Source organism: Ipomoea triloba, chromosome 9 (genome assembly GCF_003576645.1).
Source record: "Ipomoea triloba cultivar NCNSP0323 chromosome 9, ASM357664v1".
In the NCBI taxonomy this organism is placed as follows: Eukaryota; Viridiplantae; Streptophyta; class Magnoliopsida; order Solanales; family Convolvulaceae; genus Ipomoea; species Ipomoea triloba.
In genome coordinates this window covers 8958498-8980615 of record NC_044924.1, presented here as the reverse complement: position 1 = coordinate 8980615, position 22118 = coordinate 8958498, and the positions used below count along the sequence as shown (strand labels likewise).

The following is a 22118-nucleotide window of genomic DNA, read 5'->3' as shown; positions in this document are numbered from 1 at the left end:
CAATTCAACCAGTCAAGAGTCAACTCTAAATATCAAAGCTATTCACTTATTGCATATGAAAACAACATTCGTGAATTTCAAAAGGATCTCAAAAACTCCTTGTTGGATGAAATATGTGGTTTCATATGTTATCAGGTTCAGAAGTATCAAGCTAGCTACAAACTCTTCTAAAACCTCTGGTCTACTGTTCAATAAAACAATATATAGTCATTATAGTGTTATGGGACAAATGCTTTCAAGATGCTTGAACCATTGCTTTCCTGGAAGCCCTTATGCATCTAAGAAACCCCTTTCTGCAAATAGCAATCCATCATTTAACATTCGCCTCTTCAGAATAAAACGGTTATCCTCGCTCAGTTTCTGCATTTCAGAATTAAATAGCAGAAAAAGAACAGTAGAATCATTAATTCTCCAACTATACCGATAACATATAAAGAGCAAATTATGAAATCAAAAGTCACACATGTTCATATTCTTTTGTGCTTCCACCTCCATCATATAAAAACACAAGACAAAAATAAAAGAATTACACAGAAAGTATCTTTTCTAGAACCTTCACTTCTTCCTCAATTTCTACAGCTTCAGCCATAAAAGCTCCCTCCCAAATTTTCAGTCAAGATATGCTTATACCCCTATAAGTGGACACAGCAATATTAAGAATCATTAAGTTGAAAACGCACTGTGTTGTATATCAGTTCCAAAATGCTATAGAAAAAATAAAAAAATAAAAATTAATTAATCAACACCTAATGATCTAGACAAAAGTTTATACCAGTAACTGTCTTGCATAAGAGAAGTAGTTAAAACGTAGAATTGCATCATCAGCGAGGTGAAGACCAATAAGTCCCCAAACTCCTGTTACTGTTGCCAATTTGAAATTTCTTTAAAAGGGTCATCTTAAATCATGAGATTATTAAGAAAACTTTAAAAGCAATATACAATATATATTTTTAGAAAATAAAATAAATACCAAAATCATATTGCTAGTGCCTATAAAAGCATTCAATATATATTACACGGCATATGTAATGAGACATTAGGCTCCTAACTTCTGAAATAATGAGAAACATTTATATAAGCATTAAAGAACAAAGCAGCTACCCGCTACATGCTGATGAAACAATGGATCCCCAGAGTTCACCATCAAGTTGTAAGAATCAAAGGCTGTGTGGTATACTGGGAAATCTGCAATAGGAGGGTAAAACTGTAAAAGAACATCAGAAATCCAACCGGCACAATAATATCCTAAAAGACTATACACGCTAAGTGCAAGTGATCAACACTCTATCTTTGTTCCAAGAATTGGCACTTCATGTGTACCTTTGCCATAGTACATATCAATGGAAGGAATTCCAGCATGTTGCAAAAATGGAGCAAAATCTGAATCTACTCGGCTAAGTCTCTGGATCTGCAATGCAGCCAAGAATATTGCAGTCACGGGGGAGTTCTCTAGCATAAATGAAAGCGGAAAATTTAAAAATAATTTATATAAAGGAATTAACAGGAGAGCACTACCATTGCAATTGCAAACAAAAGTCAAGTGGGTGTAATTGACTGGCTAAACAAATTTCATAGTTTTGGAAGCCTGAATATGAAACTGACAAAAGAAGTTAATGCCAGCTTTGGGTTAGAAAATCACCTGCTAATAAATTTGTTAAAATTAGTTAATTAGCAAGTTTATTGAGTGTCTCTTTCTCATTGACTTATGCACAGGAGTCAATCTTCCAATTACATTGAGAATCATGGTAACTAAGGAACAAAGTTGCAGCATGGTTAGACATTTTCTTTATCCTTGTCATTGCTACCCTTTTCTTTTCAGCATCCATGTCAGTATTTAAAGTATGTGTGCAGTTTGCTACATTCACACACGTGTCTATGTGTGAGTGAGAGATGGGTAAATGATGTATAATTAAGATCAAAACAAATAAAAAGGAAATAAAGCGTTGATTTTGAATTGATCAAGCTATCTTGAAACGAAAGAGAAAACACACGTAGAATTAATATGAAAGTAGTCAATTTTAATTCTCAAGTCCCAATCCTTCAATGCCCTTTAGGTGTGTATTAAACAAACACGAAAAGCAAAGAAAGAAAGCATGGAGGGGGAAAACTTACATTCATAACTTGGTTGGTACCTGTTTCTTTCTCAAATATTGTCATCATCTCCGTATCAGGATCTTTAACCTTACATAAGGGCATTAGTGACAATCACAGCACATATTGTTAGAGTATGAGCACCACAGCCAAAACACCAAATCAATTGAGGCAGAGTTGGATTACCTTCTTAGCAATTTCAAGAATAAGGTCATCAAGTTGAAGAGTTGCACTGGCAAAAAATCCAGGTCCTTGAACGGCACAATCAACCTTTATGCAGGCTACAGATTTAGAGGCCTATGGAATGCCACCATAGGACCCAATGCCCAACCCAGAAACCATTCGAAAACTAAACTGGTGCTAAATTAAAGCACTTGGATCTGACATTCTTAAGGAACTGACTTGGATCAGTTTCTTGAACAGCAGGAGCAAGTGCTATCTTATTACTCTTTGACTGGATAAAGCTATAGCCAGGGTTTTTCAGTAACCCTCTATTTACCATCAGTTCCCGTACATCGGATGCCCTCTGCCATAAACCTCCCGATGCATATATGTTAGCTAGGACAGCATAGTTAGCAGACTCCTGGGGTTTCATACTAAATAAGTGCTTCGCTGCTACTTCTCCAAGAGACATATTTCCATACATACTACATGCCCCAAGAATTGAGCCCCAAAGAGAGGCATCGGGCTTAATATCCCCCCTGCATATCAAATCGTGGGCTTCTTCCAAACAACCTCCACGTGCGAGAAGGTCTACCATGCAGGCATAATGTTCTGACCGCGGCAACATTTTATACTTGCCAACCATATTGCGGAAGCATTCCCAACCCTCCACAGTCAACCCAGTATGGCTACAAGCAGAGAAGAGAGACAAGAACGTTATATCATTCGGATAAATTCCTTGAGATTCCATCTTCTTGTAAAGCAAAATTGCATCCTCTACGTGGCCATGCATACCATAAGCAGAGATCATTGATGTCCATGAAATTATATTCTTCACTTTCATGTGATCAAAAGTTCTCTTTGCATCCTCAATTTCACCTGTTTTTGAGTACATGTCAATCAAAGAGTTTCCCAATGCTACATCATGATTACTTTGATATTTCAATGCAAGAGAATGCATCTGCCTTCCTAGAGCCGGCAATGCTGAATTAGCACACATATTGAGCATTGAGCACAATATTACACTATCAATTCCCCCATGCATTCGGTGTATCTCAGAGAAGAGTTCCAGGCAGTCATCACTGCTCCTACCTTCACGAGCATACCCCGTAATTAATGCAGTGCATGCTATGGTGTCTTTAATCTTCATATTATTATAGAGACAATTTGCACCAGCCAAATTTCCACATTTGACATAGGCATCAATTAAAGATCCACTCAATACATTATTCGACTCATAACCCAGTTGAATGATAAAACCATGTATTATGTTGACCTTCGTGAGTCCAACAACCCTACAACTTCCAAATGAGTTTCTCAGCATACTTCCAAAGGTGAAGCAATCAGGATGCATGCCTACATAAAAGTAGGATCACCATTATGGAGTAAAATAAAGTATAATAAACGACCAATCAAATCTAGTTGCTTATTGTTAAATGAGTAACCATGAAGAAGCATTTGGCATAACTCAAAACTTAGAAGTTAGAAGTAGTCATTTTCTGAAATGTAGTTGGCTGCCATATTATAGATTAGCAAAAGCACACATGTTGTAGCTTAAAGATCATGTATTCATGTCTGTACAAGTTTCAACTATTTGATAGGGTTGGTAATACTGGGCAGTTACCACAAAATAGAGAGCATATCCAACTCTTCACCTCATGAAGAGCAATGGATTATAAAATAGTCACTTTGAAATTGGCATAAAGCGTCACTTGAAATTTCAGTTTTCTAAATATTTAAAGTAACATCAGAGAGAGATTGAAAACAGCGAATCAAAGTATACCTTCTCTAAGCATCAACTGGAACATCAGAAACGCGTCATCATCAAACCCCTGAAAAGAATATCCACCAATCATTGCATTCCATGATATGAAATCCCTTGTTGACATCGAATCAAAAACACAACGAGCATCCTCAACTTTCCCACACTTCGAATGGAAATCAAGCAATGCACTCTGCACAAACAAATTCCCAACAAATCTACTCTTCTGAATACACGCTTGTACTTGCCTCCCTCTATCCAAACACAGCAAACTGGTGCACGCCCTCAAGGCACTTCCGTAAGTAAACTGATTACCCTTTAAACCCTCCCGGTGCATTGTAGAAAACACCCCCAGAGCTTCTCTTGAGTCACCATTCTTAGAATATCCCGACAACAACGCAGTCCAAGAAACCAAATTCCGCTCAAGCATTCTGTTGAACACCATGTGAGCGACTTCCATCTCACCAAACTTCGAATAGAATATGATCAGCTTGTTGTTCAGGTGTAGGCTCGACGGAAAATCATTTTTTATCAAATGGGCATGAATCAAATGGCCATGGCTTTTGGCCTTTAGGTCGATACAAAGATCAAGAAGTTTCGAGTACAGAGTGTAGTCTGCTCCAGTTGGGTTGTGGAAGATGAGTGCCAAGGCTTCCCTAAGCCTCTTGGCATTGCAGAGAGATTCAGCGGTGGATTTCATTGATGCCAATGAAGACATAACGTCAGTTAGTTAACTATCTGGTATGAATTCTTCAAATCTCAAAGAATTGGCTTTTGCAGTTTACAAAAATTTAAGTCTCTGTTTTATAAAGGAAAAAAAAAAACAGAATTTGTCACCCATGTATTTATATAGAATAGTATTTTTTCGGGTTAAGGAAATATATTAATGCAAAAAAAACAGACACACACACACACAAAATCATCGGGGCATACCTGGAAAACACACAAGCAGTGCATAAATTACAATTCGAAGATTGGAAAATTAAATATATCGGCTTGAACAACATTGATAAGCCCAAAATTAGGGGTTGGCGTTCAGGTATTCGGTTCAGTTTTTTCGGTTTCGATTTGTTCAATTTTGAAAAAATAAAACCATTCGGGTTTAACATTGTAATTCGGTTCGGTTTGGGGCTTTGGGAACCCCAATTCTCAACATTTAATGATTAATTCACAAGAAGATTGGAGACAAAGACCCTTCTGTGAGATGCCTAAACCAGGACATCCATTTTGACTACCGTCTTGGATTTCCTCAACTGTGAACACAGATTTACTACCAAATTTCTGATGGATTATAGACTTGGGTATAGGAGGAGGCTTCAAGTAAAATCCAAGGAAAGCACCCTCTATATAGTAGATGAACTCCCAATCAGTTGTAGTATTCCAAGAAAAATCAAACATATTCATACAATTTACATGTATAAGCCCAATCCGAGACTGCGGCGAGTCGAGGACTGAGAACTGGGAAGACGAGCGCGGTGACTGACTCGGACCTCCGACGAACTAGCGAGGTGGCCGAGGCCTGAGAGGCAGAGAATGAGAGCGACGGGCCGACGGATGAGCCGCCTAAGCGAGAGTGCGAGAGGGACTGAGGGAGAGTGGGAGAGTGGGAGACTCGAGTCTGAGAGCATCAATATAAGTGAGGTCGAGGGTGAAAGACATCAATGTGACGAATTTCATAAACGTGGACAAAAATAGGAAGGTTTTAAAAACGAAACAAAAATATGAAAAATTGACTTGGGAAATGCGTTTGAAGTCATATACGCATGAATCCAAAAGCAAATGCCACTTGCATCATTTTTTTTAATCAAACGCAAGTGGGACATGCGTTTGACGTATTTTATACGTCAAACAGAAATCCCACTTACGTTTGGATTATGTATTCCAAAAAAAAAAAAATAGAACGCAATTCGGACTTGCGTCTCTGACCTCAAACACATGTCCCAAGTGAGTTTTTTCCTATTTCTATCTCGTTTTCAAAAGCTTCATATTTTTGTCCAACTTTGTTCAAATCGTCACATTCATGTCTTTCACCCGAAGTCGATAGGTCGGTTTGGTTGTTGTTTTTTTCGCCTTATAATATAATCGATAACCACAAAATAATCGAATAATCAATTTTTTTTGGACTTATAACCAATAACTGAATCAATTTGGCTGTCGATTTTTTGGTAATTATGTTCACCTTTACCTCCATTTGAAATATTAAAATGAAAAAATGGTCAAACAGACCATTGAACTTTACTAAAAAGTGTAATTAGGTTCTTAAACTTAAAAAAAAAATATAATTAAACATTTGAACTTGCCATTTTAGCGCATCTAAACCCAATATTATTTTCCTAGTGTACTATTTAAGTAGACCATTTGTGATCCACCTCCCTTTTTCAATATTATTTTCCTAGTGTACTATTTACAAAGGTAGTATTGTTCTAAATTCGGTACTGTTTAAATATTCCGTATATTGCCAAGCACCTTGTGCTCAAATGGCATGTAGTGGCCTCCCTCAAATGAAAGTGTTTCAAAAAGTTGAGAAAAGTATAGATGAACAGATACTACAATGTAATAGGATCAGTGTATTATAAAAAAAAATTCCGTACATTATTCGTAGCTTGTCAAAACTACAATAGTGTTAAGCATGATGTTGACTAGCTCAATAATCATAAAACCAACACCTATTTTTTTTTTTAAACAATTTTTTACAAAATATTACTGTATATATTAAGTCCCAACTTATATAGTCTGAAAAACAAATAATTAGGCCTAATATTTAAATCCAACCCACTGCAATAACATTTACCATTATTATAATATTAAAACACAACCTAATATAAATATAAATTATGATCTAAACGCGGTCCAGCCTAACAAACCCAAACCCAACAACCCATCATATATATCCTACAACCCACCTGTCTGAAATCGGCAAATTATGCTGTGGACCTAGACAAGGTGGACCTGGGTCCAAAACTACGTCGTTTTTGTCTTTCTTTTTTTATTTTTTACTTTTTATTTTTTTATTATTATTTTTTTATTTTTTAGTAACATATTGCTGAATATAGAGTTATCAAAAAATGTGTGATTGTAGAGGTTTCAAAGTGTGAATGTAGAGTATAGAAATCGTGAATGTAGATTTATGATTGTGTGAATGTAGAGTTGCTCAGAAATGTGTGAATGTAGAGGTTTCAAATTGTGAATATGAAATATAGAAATCGTGAATGTAGAGTTATGCATGTGTGAATCTGTAATAGAGTTAAGAAGTTCTAGCAACTTGTAGCCCTGTAATGTGTGAATATGGAGTTCTCAAGTTGTGAATATGGAGTATAGGACCTGTGAATATAGAATTGTGAATGTGTATAACAGTGATAATATAGTTACTAAACATATAATCCTGTAATGGGTGAATGTGTAGTCTACAATTTGTGAATGTAGAGTATAAGATATGTGAATGTAGATCTAAGTCCACCTTGCAAGGTGGACCTGGGTCCACGGCATAACAACCCTCTGAAATCCTAACGGGGGCATTTGGATAGAGGGAAGAAATTAAGTGGAAAAAAATTGTAATTTATGAGAGTATGAAAATGCACCAACAGATAGATTAAAACACACCATTCTACAACAAAGTTAATGCACCAACATACGTAATAAAACGCACCACAGCATGTATTCAAACGCACCACACTATGTACTAAAATACACCATTCTAATTCATGTAATATAAATACTAAAATTACCATAATAACCCTACTTAAACATACGCGAATTTCAATAAGATTAATGAAATTGGACGGTGCTGATTAGGCCGCATGACCGCACCAGAACTCGCCGCTGCATTTGAACCAAAAAATATATATATATATATATATATATATATTTGTTTAAAAATTATGTCAAAAACATAAAATATTCACTTTTAAAAGTGATAAAGTATTGCAGAAATAAGGATAACCAAAGAATTCATTTCCAATTAGAATAAATTCTCAATCAACCAAATAAGGTAAGATCTGTTTTTGCTCAAATTTGAAAAATAAACTTTCCCAAAAACTTATAAAGAAAGAACAAAAGTGCAAACCTATGAAGTACATAGCTATGCTGTAAACCTCATAAATGAGCAATGCAGTTGCCTCAGTTTCAATTATGCATGGTGTACGCAAGATTAAAAAGCAAGAAGAAAAAAAGGCACCAAGCAAATTATAGCAAACAAGCCACTGGATGTGAGAAAACTACACTCTAAAATCACAGGAAATTGCCTAATATGAAAGATTCATTTTAATCAAGCATATAGATCCGAGAGGCAACGTCCTGTACTAACCAATCAAATCCCTCGAGGAGCCCTTCTCCGGTATATGCACTACATCCCACAATTCTCCAGTGCCGGGTTTTATCCATAGCATCCAGATTAAGCACCTGCATCATCAACACAACACTTTACAATCTAATCCATTACCACGTTCCGAGTAAAATCTTTTTTGCAGAAATGATGCTACTGGAATGGATATAAAATTAGAAGGATAACAATGGAATAGTATCCATGTATAACAAACTGGGAGAATGAAACTCTTGAATTCAGGGGCTTTTCAAAGCACTAGGGATCTTAAGAAAGATGGTTTAGTTTTCAAAAAAAAAAAGAAAGATGGTTTAAACAAGTTAAGAAAATCAATTCTCACAAAGGCTATAAGAAAGAATATAATTTTATGTGTACCGCATCATTTGATTTCCACTGTATTATTATTTGATGGAATGTGGAAAATGAAGTAAACCATGGAAAACATGAGACCTCGTCTACTACTTGGACTCCCAAATTCTGCTCCCTACTTTTACTAAAATTTTGATGTTGACATTTTCCTTGGGACCCACAAGATGAAAAAAACTTATCATCCTTTGTCACATCAGGGAGTAAAAGTGAGGTAGTAGAAATTGGGAGTCCATGTAGTATAACTCAGCAAAACAGGACTGGAATGTTAAAATATAACTGGCTGTTCATTTCAGGCAAAAGACAGTAGAATATATATATATATATTTGAGTATCAGGCACATTGATGATTTAACTTGCATGTTACCCTGTTGCCCATCATAAATGTACTATAAATTATTTTCAACCACATCCATGCACTGAGTCTTATAATAAGATGAGTTCTCACTTCTCAGACTGCCAAAATCTGTCTGACAATGAAAGTCTAATTACATTATCAAAGTTGTTCCTTATGGAATTAATAAAACACACATATTAGTCAGCATCCTTACCTTAGCGATTTCATAGGGACAAAGAGAACCTTGTATGTCTTGCTTATTTGCAAAAATCAGTAATGATGCTCCTGATAGCCTCTGCCAAGGAAATAGAACAAGTCAAAAGCAGTGACAGGTAATATATACATAATATCATTTATTCAGTATTTCAGTCTTTGTATTTCTTATGCTTTTCAGTCCAGCCGTAAATCCATAATCATCATAATAGCCTTCATTTATTTCACTTGAAGAGAAGACCAGAAGTTCAATGGAAGTATGAGATTGCCACCTCCGATTAAGGCTGAACAACTGAGAAACTACAATGAAGACTGAAGCATCAGGAAGACTTGGGAAAGATCTAGAATAATTTACCAATGGACAGAAGGCCTCTTTGTAGTTGTTTTAGTTGTTTAAGTGGTAACAGAACTCAATTCACAATACAATTTCACAACTTTTCTGAACTACTTCGCTCCTCTCTCTCAACCTTCATCTTCTTAGCTAAATCTCCGTTTGAATTTGGTAAATGAGCCAAGGTTGTGAATTTGTGATTACAAATTGTTATGAGTTCCTTTCACTTTTAGTTCTGAACTTTCAGTCCAAAATACCCTTAGATAGTTAGATGTAGTAGGCCGGGTGAGGTTTGGTCACAAAGGGCATTTTTGAGTATTTAGGGCTACAATTTAAACATTTTCAAAATCAACAATCAAAAGTGGAATGAATCAAAGTTAATGACCAAAAGTGAAAATATCATTATAGTTGAAAGATCAAAGGTGGAATAAACTCAACAATTATCAAAGCAGTTCATTCTTGGAATCTAAAGCTTGTTCAGATCAATATAGCTGCTAATTTGAAGGAAATTAAGGAGAAAATCAATAGTGTAGAAGCTAGATGCAACAGTGGGTGAAAACCAAGTCCAACTAGTGGAACTCTCAACAACAACTACCACTATTCATGGCTACTCCAACTCTAGCCAGAAATGACTAGGACTAACAGAGTTCACATGCTCAGAATCTCGGTTCAGGTAACCTTGAAAACCCTCTTTTAGTGGGATGGGAAAGAGGTAGTTGGATGATGCATTCGTTGGAAGAACATATCAACGACGCAAGGCAGCTGCATAACCAGTTCAGGAGACTATTTATTAGTAATTTTTGAATTCTTTACTGTTAAGATTTCCTATTTCTGTGCAAGTTACCGTTTATGACTGTTGCATTTTTTATTATTTAAAGCTTAGGATTTAGATTGTTATCATCAAGCATTTTCTGAGAATTGAATTAATGATAATTGGGAGAGGAAGAACTCCAAAACTTCGTTCAACTTTCTTTTCTAATCTTTGTGTTATAGGTAGGAGAGGTTCCAAAGCACCCATTCCCCCCGCACATCGCCCAGTGACGCGTTCTCAAGACCCCGAGCCCGCAACAAATTTGGTATCAAAGCCTGACGTCATGGGCGAGTACGCCTCAGCTGAATCTGTCCAGGCCCTCCAAGCTGCTATCACAGCTATGCAGACAGAGCAGGGCGAGATCCGGCAGATGCTCCGGCAGCTACTGGCCGGAAAAGGACCAGCAACTGACGACTCCGGCAGCCAGCACGGGAGTCGTCCTCCGGCCGAGGAGGCGCAGGCAACAGGGCCGTCGGACGTCCCTGCCGCGACGACGCCGAAGTTCGCCCGGTTGGAGTTCCCACGCTTTAATGGGCGTGAGGATCCGTCGGCTTGGCTCCATCGTTGAGAGCAATTCTTTAAAGCACAGAACACCCCGGCTAGGGAGTTCGTGAGCTTGGCTGCGTTTCATCTTACCGGTGTGGCGCAAACATGGCACCTTCGCCTGGAGTTGGAAGATTCGGCCATCTCGTGGCAGCACTTCAAGCAGCGATGCTACCTTCGCTTCGAACCTGGTCTCCGGGGAGACGCCCTTGGCATGCTCACCAGCGTCCGTCAGAATGGCCGACCGGTGGAGGAGTACACCGACGAGTTTCAGGAAATTCTCGGCCTCACCACAACGGTTCGCCAAGACCAAGAGGTCGATCTGTACACTGCAGGCCTTGACGAGTGGTTGCGAATCGACGTGGAAAATCTACATCCTCTCAACCTGGATGTAGCGATGAATATTGCCCGGTTTTCCTCGCGCAAGCAGTGCTGGTTTTCGCACCCGTACGCCGCTGACCCTTCGTTTTTCCCTGTCCCCTTCGCAGGTGGTTCGCACCAGTCGCACCAGTCCGCGGCCCACGTGCCGCGACCAGGCCAGACGCGTTCGCCGGCGACCTCGTTCGTGAGTTCGGCCGGTAGCCGCCCAGTCGCGGGCCCCATGCCGGCGACCTCCGTGACTCGTTCGGGAAGCGCGGTCTCGTCCGGCAACCATCCCCCGGAGCGTCGCTTTCCCCGGAGTGAGTATCAGCGGCGACGAGCCAGTGGGCTCTGCTTCCACTGCGACGAACGATGTACTCCAGCGCACAATTGCAGACACCTGTTCTTGTTGGTAATTGACGACGCCGCACCTCCTTCTGCGGATGAGGATTTCTTCGTTCCTGACCAATTGGACCAGACTGATTTGGAGCGCCCAGAGATTTCACTCCACGCGATTACGGGCACTGGAAACGGCAACACGATGCGTGTGAACCTGCTTTTAAATAATAGACCCATCACAGCTTTAATTGATTCTGGAAGTACCCACAACTTTGTGGACTCTGCAACGGCTAAGAGATTAGGGTTAATTATTCGCAGCTGTCCGTTTTTACAGGTGGCGGTGGCAAATGCTGAAAGAGTCACGGGACTTGGAATTTGCGAGGATATCCAGCTACAGAAAGACTCAAATTATTTCCTGTTAATATATTTGTAATTCCGTTAGTAGGGTTCGAAATTGTATTAGGGGTGCATTGGCTTCGCACTTTGGGTGCGATTCTGTGGGATTTTACTGCTTTAACTATGACCTTTACGTATGGTGGCCGGCCAGTAACGTGGCAAGGGGACCAAGTTTCCCCCGGTCAATTATTGCATGCCATACTGCCCCAAGTGAGCGTTTCTAATGCCTTGGAGCACCTCCTGACTGATTTCTCTGATCTCTTTCAGGAACCCACGGCACTGCCGCCCAAGCGCCAGTGCGATCACCGCATTACGTTGGTTACGGGCGCGGACCCCGTGGCCGTGCGACCCTATCGCTACCCCCAGGCGCAAAAAGATGAAATCGAGCGCCAATGTGAGTCCATGTTGGCCCTTGGCATTATTCGGCCCAGCCGGTCGCCGTATTCGTCCCCGGTGTTGTTGGTGCTCAAGCAAGACCGCACTTGGCGTTTTTGTATTGACTACCGCGAACTGAACGCCACAACTGTGAAGGACAAGTTCCTTATTCCTGTAATTGACGAATTACACGGATCCCGTTTCTTCACGAAACTGGATTTACGCTCCGGCTACCACCAAATTCGGATGCATGCCAATGACATCGAGAAAACGGCTTTCAGGACACATCACAAGCATTTCGAGTTCCTGGTGATGCCCTTCGGCCTTTGCAACGCACCATCTACCTTCCCGGCACTGATGAACAAGGTTTTTCACTCGGTCCTTCGTAAGTTTGTTTTGGTCTTTTTTGACGATATTTTGATTTATAGCAGGTCTTGGGCGGAACACATTTCTCACGTGAGGACGGTTTTTGACCTTTTACGCCAACATCATTTATTAGTCAAGCGGTCTAAATGTTCTTTCGGCGAGGAAAAGGTTTGCTATCTCGGCCACATTATAAATGCGGAAGGTGTTTCGATGGATCTAACCAAAGTCCAGACAGTGTTAGATTGGCCACAACCCCAATCCGTAAAGGGGCTCCGGGGTTTTCTGGGCCTCGCGGGATTCTACCGTAAGTTTATACAGGATTTTGGTTTGATTGCTGCTCCCTTAACTTCTCTACTCCGGAAACACAGCTTCCTGTGGACAGACGCAGCATCTGAGGCCTTTCAGAAACTCAAAATTACTCTTACCACGGCCCTGGTGTTGCAACTGCCGGACATTTCAAAATCGTTCGTCGTCGAGTGTGACGCGTCGGGTGTCGAAGTCGGTGCAGTTTTGCACCAAGAAAATCACCCGGTTGCCTTCTTCAGTCGACAACTCGCCGCTCGACATCAAAAACTAGCGTCTTATGAGCAGGAGTTAATTGGCCTATCACAGGCAATTCGCCATTGGAGGCACTATTTATGGGGTCGCCATTTCACCGTGCGAACTGATCACTATTGCCTGAAATTCTTGCTACAACAACGCCTCACGACGTCGCCCCAACACCATTGGATCAGTAAACTCTTGGGGCATGACTTCGAAGTCGAGTTTCGCGCAGGTAATCTCAATACCGTGGCGGACGCATTATCTCGTCGGGATGCAAACTCTTGCACGCTCATGGCACTGTCAGCCCCGATTTCTCCGTTCCTGGATTCCCTCCGTGGGGATCTTGCCGCTTCCGACACCGCCCACACCTTGATGGGAAAAATTCAGGATGGTTCCGAGGGCCCGAACTGGACATTGGATGACGGATTGATCCGTTACAAAGGTAGGCTTTTTGTTCTTCCAAATTCCACACTAATTCCGGTTATAATTTCAGGATTTCACGATGCTGTGCACGAGGGCGCTCAAAAGACGATTCTTTGCGTTTCCCGTGAGTTTTTCTGGGTCGGGATGCGAAGGGCTATTCGCGAGTTCGTGAGACACTGCCCCACGTGTCAACGCTGCAAATGGGAAAACTTACACCCCGCCGGCCTCCTCCAGCCATTGCCGATTCCTTCTGTTATCTGGAATGATATTTCAATCGACTTCATTGAAGGTTTGCCGAAGGTCCACAACAAATCGGTGGTTCTCTCCGTGGTCGACCGTCTCTCCAAGTCGGCGCACTTCATTCCCATCGGCCACCCCTATACAACGGCTTTAGTGGCGAGCGTGTTTTTCGCCAACGTGGTCAAACTTCATGGCATACCGGAAACCATTGTCAGTGATCGGGACGTGACTTTCACGAGTTCCTTTTGGAAGGAACTGTTTCGCCTCAGCGGGACCACCTTGTCGTTTTCGTCGTCTTATCACCCACAGTCGGATGGCCAAACTGAGGTCACTAATCGCACAATCGCAATGTACCTGCGCTGTTTGGTAGGGGATTGCCCGCGTAAATGGGTTGATTGTCTTCCTTGGGCTGAATACTGCTACAACACTTCTTATCAGTCAGCTCTCAGGACCACCCCGTTCCGCGTTGTCTACGGTCGTGACCCTCCGCGCCTCTTATCGTATGAGCCGGGGGCATCCAAGCTTGACGCAGTCGATGTTGCGCTTCAGGATCGCGATACGTTATTACAAATAGTTCGTGATCATCTCCGTGCTGCTCAGTCACGTATGGCTAAGTTTTACAACAAGACCCATCGACATGTTGAGTTCTCCGTCGGTCAATGGGTTTGGCTTCGCCTCCATCCTTACCGCCAGCTCTCCATCAATCGTCGGGTCTTCCACAAGCCATCACCGAAGTTTTTTGGTCTCTTCTGCGTCACTAAACGCGTGGGGGACGTTGCTTACCAGCTAGCACTTCCGTTTTCGAGCCGCATTCACAATGTTTTTCATGTCTCCTTGCTAAAGCAATTCCAGGGTACCCCCGACCTCCGAGCCTGAACTTCCCCCGTTGCACGATGGAAGGGTTTTGTTGCAACCACATTCAGTGATTAAGTCTCGGTTAAATCATGGTGTTACGGAGCTTTTGGTCAATTGGGTCGGCGCGGCTCCTGAGGAAGCCTCTAGGGAACACTTAGATAAATTTCGGTTACTTTTTCCGGACTTCAAGCTTGAGGACAAGCTTTTTGACTTGGAGGGGTGTGATGATGCATTCGTTGGAAGAACATATCAACGACGCAAGGCAGTTGCATAACCAGTTCAGGAGACTATTTATTAGTAATTTTTGAATTCTTTACTGTTAAGATTTCCTATTTCTGTGCAAGTTACCGTTTATGACTGTTGCATTTTTTATTATTTAAAACTTAGGATTTAGATTGTTATCATCAAGCATTTTCTGAGAATTGAATTAATGATAATTGGGAGAGGAAGAACTCCAAAACTTCTTCAACTTTCTTTTCTAATCTTTGTGTTATCAATAGCAATCATAGGTAGGAGAGGTTCCAAAGCACCCATTCCCCCCGCACATCGCCCAGTGACGCGTTCTCAAGACCCCGAGCCCGCAACATTGGAGGTAATTGCCAAAAGAAGTAAGTTGCTTTCCTCAAGATCACATGGAATACCTAGGCCACATCATCTTAGGAGAAGGGATCTCCGGCTGTTCGCCAACCCATCCAAGATAGAAGCAGTCAGAAGTTGGCATAAACTCCAGATTGTGAAGTCTACGTGAGCATTTATGAGGCTGGAATGATACTATAGAATATTTGAGAATAGGTGGTTCGGACTGATACACATACCTCTATAATTATGTAAAAGGACTCATTTTTATAGACCAAAGAAGCTCAGAATGCCTTTAGTGAATTCAAGCAAACCTTGTCCATAGTTCATATCCTATCATTGTCTAGCTCTGAAACCAATTTAATTTATAATGTTGAATGGAGAACTCCATATTTTTCATATATCTCAGACTAAGAAATATATATATTTACACAAGAAACTATTGTTAGTCTACAAGAGAGGAATTTTAAGTGGTTCAGCCAACCCAACCTACTTCCACTCTTCTCCTTTAACTCCAAGGAGAAATTTCACTAAGTATTTTCACCCAACACCCCTAACATTAATTCATGCCTCCATGTTGTAGCTCCACTGAGTTGTAATAATTAATTCTTGATACCATGAAGCTTTGCATCCCATGCGCTTGGTTTAATAGGTCACCATATGCTTGATCAGATAAAAATATTCCAATTCCCTTAATCCACGCATGGATGTTTTGTATGCTAATTATCAATTAGAATTGATAATTGATTTATCACTTCATCTACTTTCTTGAGCACATCAACCTTGAATATAATATTCTAAGCCCATTCTCCACCTTTTCAATAAAGTTTGTTTCTCCTGATCTCTTTTAGCCAAATTTGAATTCTTCAAATAAAATATGGTGACCCATATTTCTTTTTTGTCATGTGAGACATCTTCCACCATTGCAAAGTGTATAAATAATTCCTTGGTTGATTTTTAAGTAAGCAATGACATCATCATCACTAACTTTATAGAAATTCTTCTTGAATTTTGCTAGACTTCTTGCGACTTCTTCTTCCAAATATTTTCTTGATAGTTTACCACTCATTGAATCACTTTTATCTGAGTATTTTTTCATTGTTACTGTAGCACTTGTACTGTAGCAGTAGCATTATTCAGATCACTATAGCAAATCAGTGTAGCGGTAGCATTATTCAAATCACTATAGCAAATCTGTGTAGCGGTGCTTTTACGTTCCGGAGATCAATTTGCCTTTCTAACTTCATTCCAAAATTCTCAACTTTCTGTTACTGTAGCATTGCATTTTACGTTTCGAAAACCTTACGTTCCGGAGATCAATTTACCTTCCTGACTTCATTCCAAATTTCTCAACTTTCCATTCCTGTAGTAGGTCACTGTAGCAAGTTACTGTAGCAATGCGTATTTTACTTTTCGAATCACCTTCCTAGCCTCTTCATTTTACTTTCCTAACTTCATTGCTTTTACTTTCCTAAATCAACTTCTTTGATCAACCTTCCTGATCAACTTTGAATAAATCAACTTTCCTTGATCAACTTTGAATAAATCAACTTTCCTTGAATCTTCCTTGATTAACTTTCCTTGATCAACCTTCCTAACTTCTTCAAGGTTACTTTCCTCACTTTACTTTCCTTAATCAACCTTCCTAACCTCTTCAAGGTTACTTTCCTAACTTTAGCTTCACCTTCCGGACGGTAGCTTCACCTTGTAGCATTTTTACTTTCCGGAAATTATTGTAGCAGTACTATAGCACTTCGTAATTTTACTTTCCGGAAATCTTTCTTCTTCTTTTTCTTCTTCAGCTTCTTCTTGTAGAGAATGCTTACTACAAATAATTCCTAACATATTTTTGGTATCATCAAAATCTAATTACACTTATTCCTAACAATTTCCTCCTTTTTTATGATGCCAAAACCTATACTCTTTAATTATGGCTGATTTTGAATCTTTAACTTTTTCACTAACTTTTTCATTAAAACTTTAGCATATAATTTTGAGTTTGACAAAATTATCTAATATTACAAAAAGTCTATGGAGCATCTACTCAAACATAATATTTCCCTTACTTCTTATCTTCCCCCTCACTACTTCGAATTGTTAGGAATAAGTGTAATTAGATTTTGATGATACCAAAAATATGTTAGGAATTATTTGTAGTAAGCATTCTCTACAAGAAGAAGATGAAGAAGATGAAGAAGAAGAAAGATTTCCGAAAAGTAAAATTACGAAGTGCTACAGTGAACTGCTACAATAATGGAAATTTGGAATAAAGTTAGGAAGACGAATTGATCTCCGGAACGTAAGATTTTTCCGGAACGTAAAATGCACTGCTACAGTGACTTGCTACAGTAACGAAAAGTTGAGAATTTTGGAATGAAGTTGGGAAGGCAAATTGATCTCCGGAATGTAAGATTTCTGAAACGTAAATGCACCGTTACAGTGATCTACTATAGTACAAATGCTACAGTAACAACGAAAAAACACTGATAAAAGTAATTCAGGGAGGTAAACTAGCAAGAAATAAAATTCTGAAGAAGATGTGGCATGAAGTCTAACAAAATTCAAGTAAGAAGAATTTCTACAAAATTAGTATTGATGATGTCATTGCTTATCTAAGAATCAACCAAGGAATTGTTTATACACTTTGCAATGATGAAAGATGTCTTACATGACAAAAAGGAAGTATGGGTCACCATATTTTATTTGAAGAATTCAAATTTGGCTAAATAAAGATCAGGAGAAACATCTTTATTAAAAAAGTGGAGAATGAGCTTAAAATATTATATTCAAGGTTGATGAGCTCAAGAAAGTGGATGAAGTGATAAATCGATTATCAATTCTAATTGATAATTAGCATACAAGACATTCATGCGTGAATTAGGGAGTTGGATATATTTTTATCTGATCAAGAACATGTAGATCTGATAAACTAAGCACATGGGATGCAAAACATCATGGAGTCAAAGGAGCATTTTATTGCAACTCGGTGGAGCTACAACATGGAGGTATGAATTAATTTTAGGAGTGTTTGGCAGATTATGGACAACTGTCAACGAACAAATAGAAATGGGAAAATTCTTCCACAAATATAAATACAAGACCCCAAAAACTTAGAAGACATGGATGAGAGAATACACAGACACAAAAAGTAAATGCACAGATAGAGAGGCAAATGCTCAAACGAAAAATGAGAGAAAACAAAGCATAATTTCCAATGTGCATATTCTAAGCTTGAAAGAGAAAAGAATCACTCTGATTCTTTTATTAGTCCAGCACTCAAACAATAACACCATCTTTCAAGGGAAGCTCTAGTCAGGCAGTGAAGGATAGGAAGACGGTGCGACTGTTTTCTATCTCAAGGATTGTCAGGCAGTGAAGAATAGGAAATCAGTGTGACTGACCTCTATTTCAAGGATCGTCAAAAACGGTAGAGACGGGGTGCTTCTGTCCAGACTTTGTATTGTTGAAAATACTTAGTGAAATTCCTCGTTAGAGTGAAAGGATAAGAGTGGACGTAAGCTGAGTTGGCCGAACCACTTAAAACACGTACACCCGAATGTTTTTGGTGGAATAGGAAACACCAACTTTTGTGGGAAGAGACATTGATAAGGTGTTTTTCCATGTAACACAGAAGATGGCATACGAGTGATTAAGAAACAAGCTGTAGAAATTGCATCAGCCCAAAAATGCGTGGGAACCTGCATTTGAAACATGAGAGCCCACGCAGGAGAAAAAAAAATTATGGTTTTTTTTTTCTTTCAAACCTGGAGCTCAGATACCGTGTTGAATGAAGAACTATCGTTTGTCTTTGATGACAATTTCAAATTTAGTCCTAGACTTTCGTTTTTGTCATTTAACATCCCAAACTATTATTTTTTGAACACTTTTAGTCTTTCTCATGACTTTTCCTATTTTTAGTAAGGTATTTTTGTCTTTTCATATTTTTCTTTTGTTATTTTTCCAGTTTCAACCAGTTTAATTGGTTTAGGACTTTAGGTAACCTCTGATTTTTAGTAACCATATTTTTCAACCGTTTTTTTAGTAAAATCCAAACCAATTAAACCGGAAAAAAACAGAGGTTATCTAAAGTCCTAAACCAATTAAACTGGTTGAAACTGGAAAAATAACAAAAGAAAAATATGAAAAGACAAAAATGCCTTACTAAAAATAGAAAAAGTCATGAAAATGACTAAAAGTGCCCAAAAAATAATAATCTATGATGTTAAATAGCAAAAATGATAGTCTGGGACTAAATTTAGAATTGTCACTGTTATAAAGTATATTCATCACATATGGTATCCTATATATTAGGAAAGTTGGAAACTAGGGTTTTGAGGTTGTAGTATATGGAAACCTGTTACCATACAGAATGTCCTCCAAAGTCATATATATAGGATCGTGTACTCTCCTCAAAACCTTGTGAGACATAGAGCTGCCAGTATTCTCCTAAAACTTTTGAACATGGTATCAAAGCCTAGGTTATAAACAATTTTTTTTTCGCTCCGTTGTCGTCACCTCCCGTCCAGGACGAATCGCCGGCGACCTCACCCGTGAAGTTCGGCGCCAATCTGCCCAGCGAGTGGGCCTCACGCGCCGCCGCAACCAGCCGGCCTCCTCCGCACGCGCCGGCGCGTGCACCTCCTCCGGCCACCTTCTCCAAGCTCGCCTTGCTCCAGGGAACTCGGATCTGGTCTTGGTTTGACTAGTGTTGCTTCGGTTATTGCGGGTCTTCAATTAGGTTGTATCGTACGCCCTCCGGTTACTGTTTTTTATCTGTTTCTGATCTGTTTGGGCTCCATTTTTTGTGGGTATGGCTGAGAATAAGTCGATTGTTGTTACTCTGATATTGTTCCTGTGAATTCCAAAATCACGGACTGGAAGCTTAATGACTCTAATTACTTAGAGTGGTCTTTGGTGATTAAGCTTTATCTCACTAGTTCGGATAGAAAAGACCACCTCACTGAGACCAAAGAGGATGCTAATTGGGTAAAGGATGATGCACATTTGCTCTTACAAATTCGTAATTCTATAGATGAGGGTATTCTTGGGTTCGTTAGTCATTGTTCTTCTGTTAAAGAATTGTTGGATTATTTGGAATACTTGTACTCTGGAAAGGGGAATATCACTCGTATGTATGATGTTTGCAAGTCTTTTTACCGTGCCGAGAAGCAAAATTTGTCTCTCACTGCTTACTTTATGGAATTTAAGAAAACATATGAGGCCCTTAATAAACTCATGACATTCACTGCTGACATTAAAGAGCAACAATAGCAACGTGAACAATTGGCTGTTATGAGCTTTTTGGCAGAGTTTGACACAGCTAGGTCCACAATTCTTAGTACATCTGAAATCCCTACCCTAGCTGATGTCTTCCCTCACTTGATTCGATCCGAGCAGTCCAAGATACCCGAAGTTCCCATCCCACCTAATAGTGCTCTTGTTAGTCGTAATCCTCACAATGGGAATGGTGGCAATTCCCAAAGGCACACTTCTGATTATCCTCACAGTGGGAACAATGGATATTCCCAGGGGCGTACCTCCACCATTGTGTGTCACTATTGTCAAAAGCCAGGGTATATAAGGAGGGACTGTCGGAAGTTGCAAAAGGATCGTAGGAATTCTTCTGCCAATGTTGCATCTACACCTGAGGCATCTTTCAAGACTGAGGCATCTTTCAAGACTATCATGGTCTCTGCTGATGAGTTTGCCAAGTTTTCTCAATACCAAGACTCTTTGAAGCACAGAAAGTTTTCAAATTTTTACTCACTTGTACTCGTAATACACACACACACACACACAAAAGTTTTCAAATTTTTAAAAATCAGTAATGGTAAAAATAATGAAATCCATTATAATAAAAATTACAATATAGAACAATAGAACACATTAGAAATATTAGTGGTTTTATTCCTTCTCCAGTTCTCCAAATATTGCATGCCCAATATACAGCCAAGACAACATAGACCATAGAACTGACAGAAGAAATATTACCCCCCAAAAAACTCTTTAAGATTAAGATTACAAGAATAAATAAAGGAACGGAGGTAACATTTCCTTTCGGCCTAATCCTTGAGTGAGCTTACGAGCTCAGTCCGACAATCCCCTTTCGGCCTAGGGTTTATGAACTTTGAGTCACTGGAAAAAAACTCCAAGTACACACACACAAATAGATAGAAAATCGTTTATGGCTTTATGCAGATCAGAAGATCGAAGGAGATCTTACAAATTTGAGAGATTTTTATGGTGACTGACGAAGTAAAGGGACAATGCGAAGCTTACCGGAGATCAGAAACAAGTGTAGTTTGAGTGGAGACCGGAGGCTTCACTGCTTCAGTCTTTCATTGTTACAGGGAGTGAGGCCGTGAGGGGGTGAGACTGAGTGACTGAGAAAGGGTGAAAGGGGGAGAATGAGAGATTGAGAGCTCTCTGGAGAATGAGAGATTGAGAGAATCATATTTGTGTTAATAACAAATATGTACTCGCATTTGTTATACACGTGATTTATATTGCTTTAGCATTGTAAATATCAAGGGTCTTAAATTTTGTTGTGATTCTTCTTGTAAAAATACATCGATTATAATGAAATGTTGTTACAAGTTATTTAGTTTGGAGTTTATGTATATTTACATTTGTTTTTATGAACATTCTGAAGAGATAATATGTATTATAATATTGGGATATTGAATGTGATGGTAGTTTATGCACATTCAT

The 22118-nt window shown here is 39.5% G+C and overlaps 2 protein-coding genes across 13 annotated transcripts; both read right to left on the bottom strand.

Annotated features, from left to right (window-relative positions):
• Positions 1–26: 26 nt before the first annotated feature.
• On the bottom strand, positions 27–21880 carry LOC116030962 (pentatricopeptide repeat-containing protein At3g20730). 12 transcript variants are annotated; one of them, XM_031273364.1, is made up of 11 exons: positions 21687–21880; positions 9251–9331; positions 8319–8413; positions 4037–4814; positions 2278–3609; positions 2113–2181; positions 1321–1408; positions 1102–1185; positions 773–861; positions 554–632; positions 27–360 (listed from the first exon to the last, which is right to left on the bottom strand). In XM_031273364.1, exons 4-5 carry the CDS (start codon positions 4731–4733, stop codon positions 2441–2443), a joined length of 1866 nt encoding a protein of 621 aa, XP_031129224.1. In that variant the 5' UTR covers positions 4734–4814; positions 8319–8413; positions 9251–9331; positions 21687–21880; the 3' UTR covers positions 27–360; positions 554–632; positions 773–861; positions 1102–1185; positions 1321–1408; positions 2113–2181; positions 2278–2440. The 12 variants fall into 12 exon arrangements, with proteins under 12 accessions (XP_031129224.1, XP_031129227.1, XP_031129226.1 ...); XM_031273367.1 differs by lacking the exon at positions 21687–21880 and adding an exon at positions 1516–1585 and having other exon boundaries at positions 1102–1204; positions 9251–11983; XM_031273366.1 differs by lacking the exon at positions 21687–21880 and adding an exon at positions 1516–1585 and having other exon boundaries at positions 9251–11983.
• Positions 8276–9722, bottom strand: LOC116029521 (ADP-ribosylation factor-like protein 2). Its single transcript, XM_031271572.1, has 4 exons — positions 9682–9722; positions 9491–9590; positions 9251–9331; positions 8276–8413 (listed from the first exon to the last, which is right to left on the bottom strand). The coding sequence occupies exons 1-4, from the start codon at positions 9720–9722 to the stop codon at positions 8276–8278; spliced, it is 360 nt and encodes a 119-aa protein (XP_031127432.1).
• Positions 21881–22118: the final 238 nt, after the last annotated feature.

Excerpts from the sequence above, each read along its gene's own strand:
- LOC116030962 (XM_031273364.1), bottom strand. The coding sequence starts at position 4,733 with ATGTCTTCATTGGCATCAATGAAATCCACCGCTGAATCTCTCTGCAAT. Across the intron at positions 3,610-4,036 it reads CCAGTTGATGCTTAGAGAAG|GCATGCATCCTGATTGCTTC; the intron begins GTATACTTTGAT and ends ACTTTTATGTAG.
- LOC116029521 (XM_031271572.1), bottom strand. The coding sequence starts at position 9,722 with ATGAAGGTTGAGAGAGAGGAGCGAAGTAGTTCAGAAAAGTT. Across the intron at positions 9,332-9,490 it reads ATACTTCCATTGAACTTCTG|AGGCTATCAGGAGCATCATT; the intron begins GTCTTCTCTTCA and ends TTTCCTTGGCAG. Across the intron at positions 8,414-9,250 it reads GTCCCTATGAAATCGCTAAG|GTGCTTAATCTGGATGCTAT; the intron begins GTAAGGATGCTG and ends TTGATGATGCAG.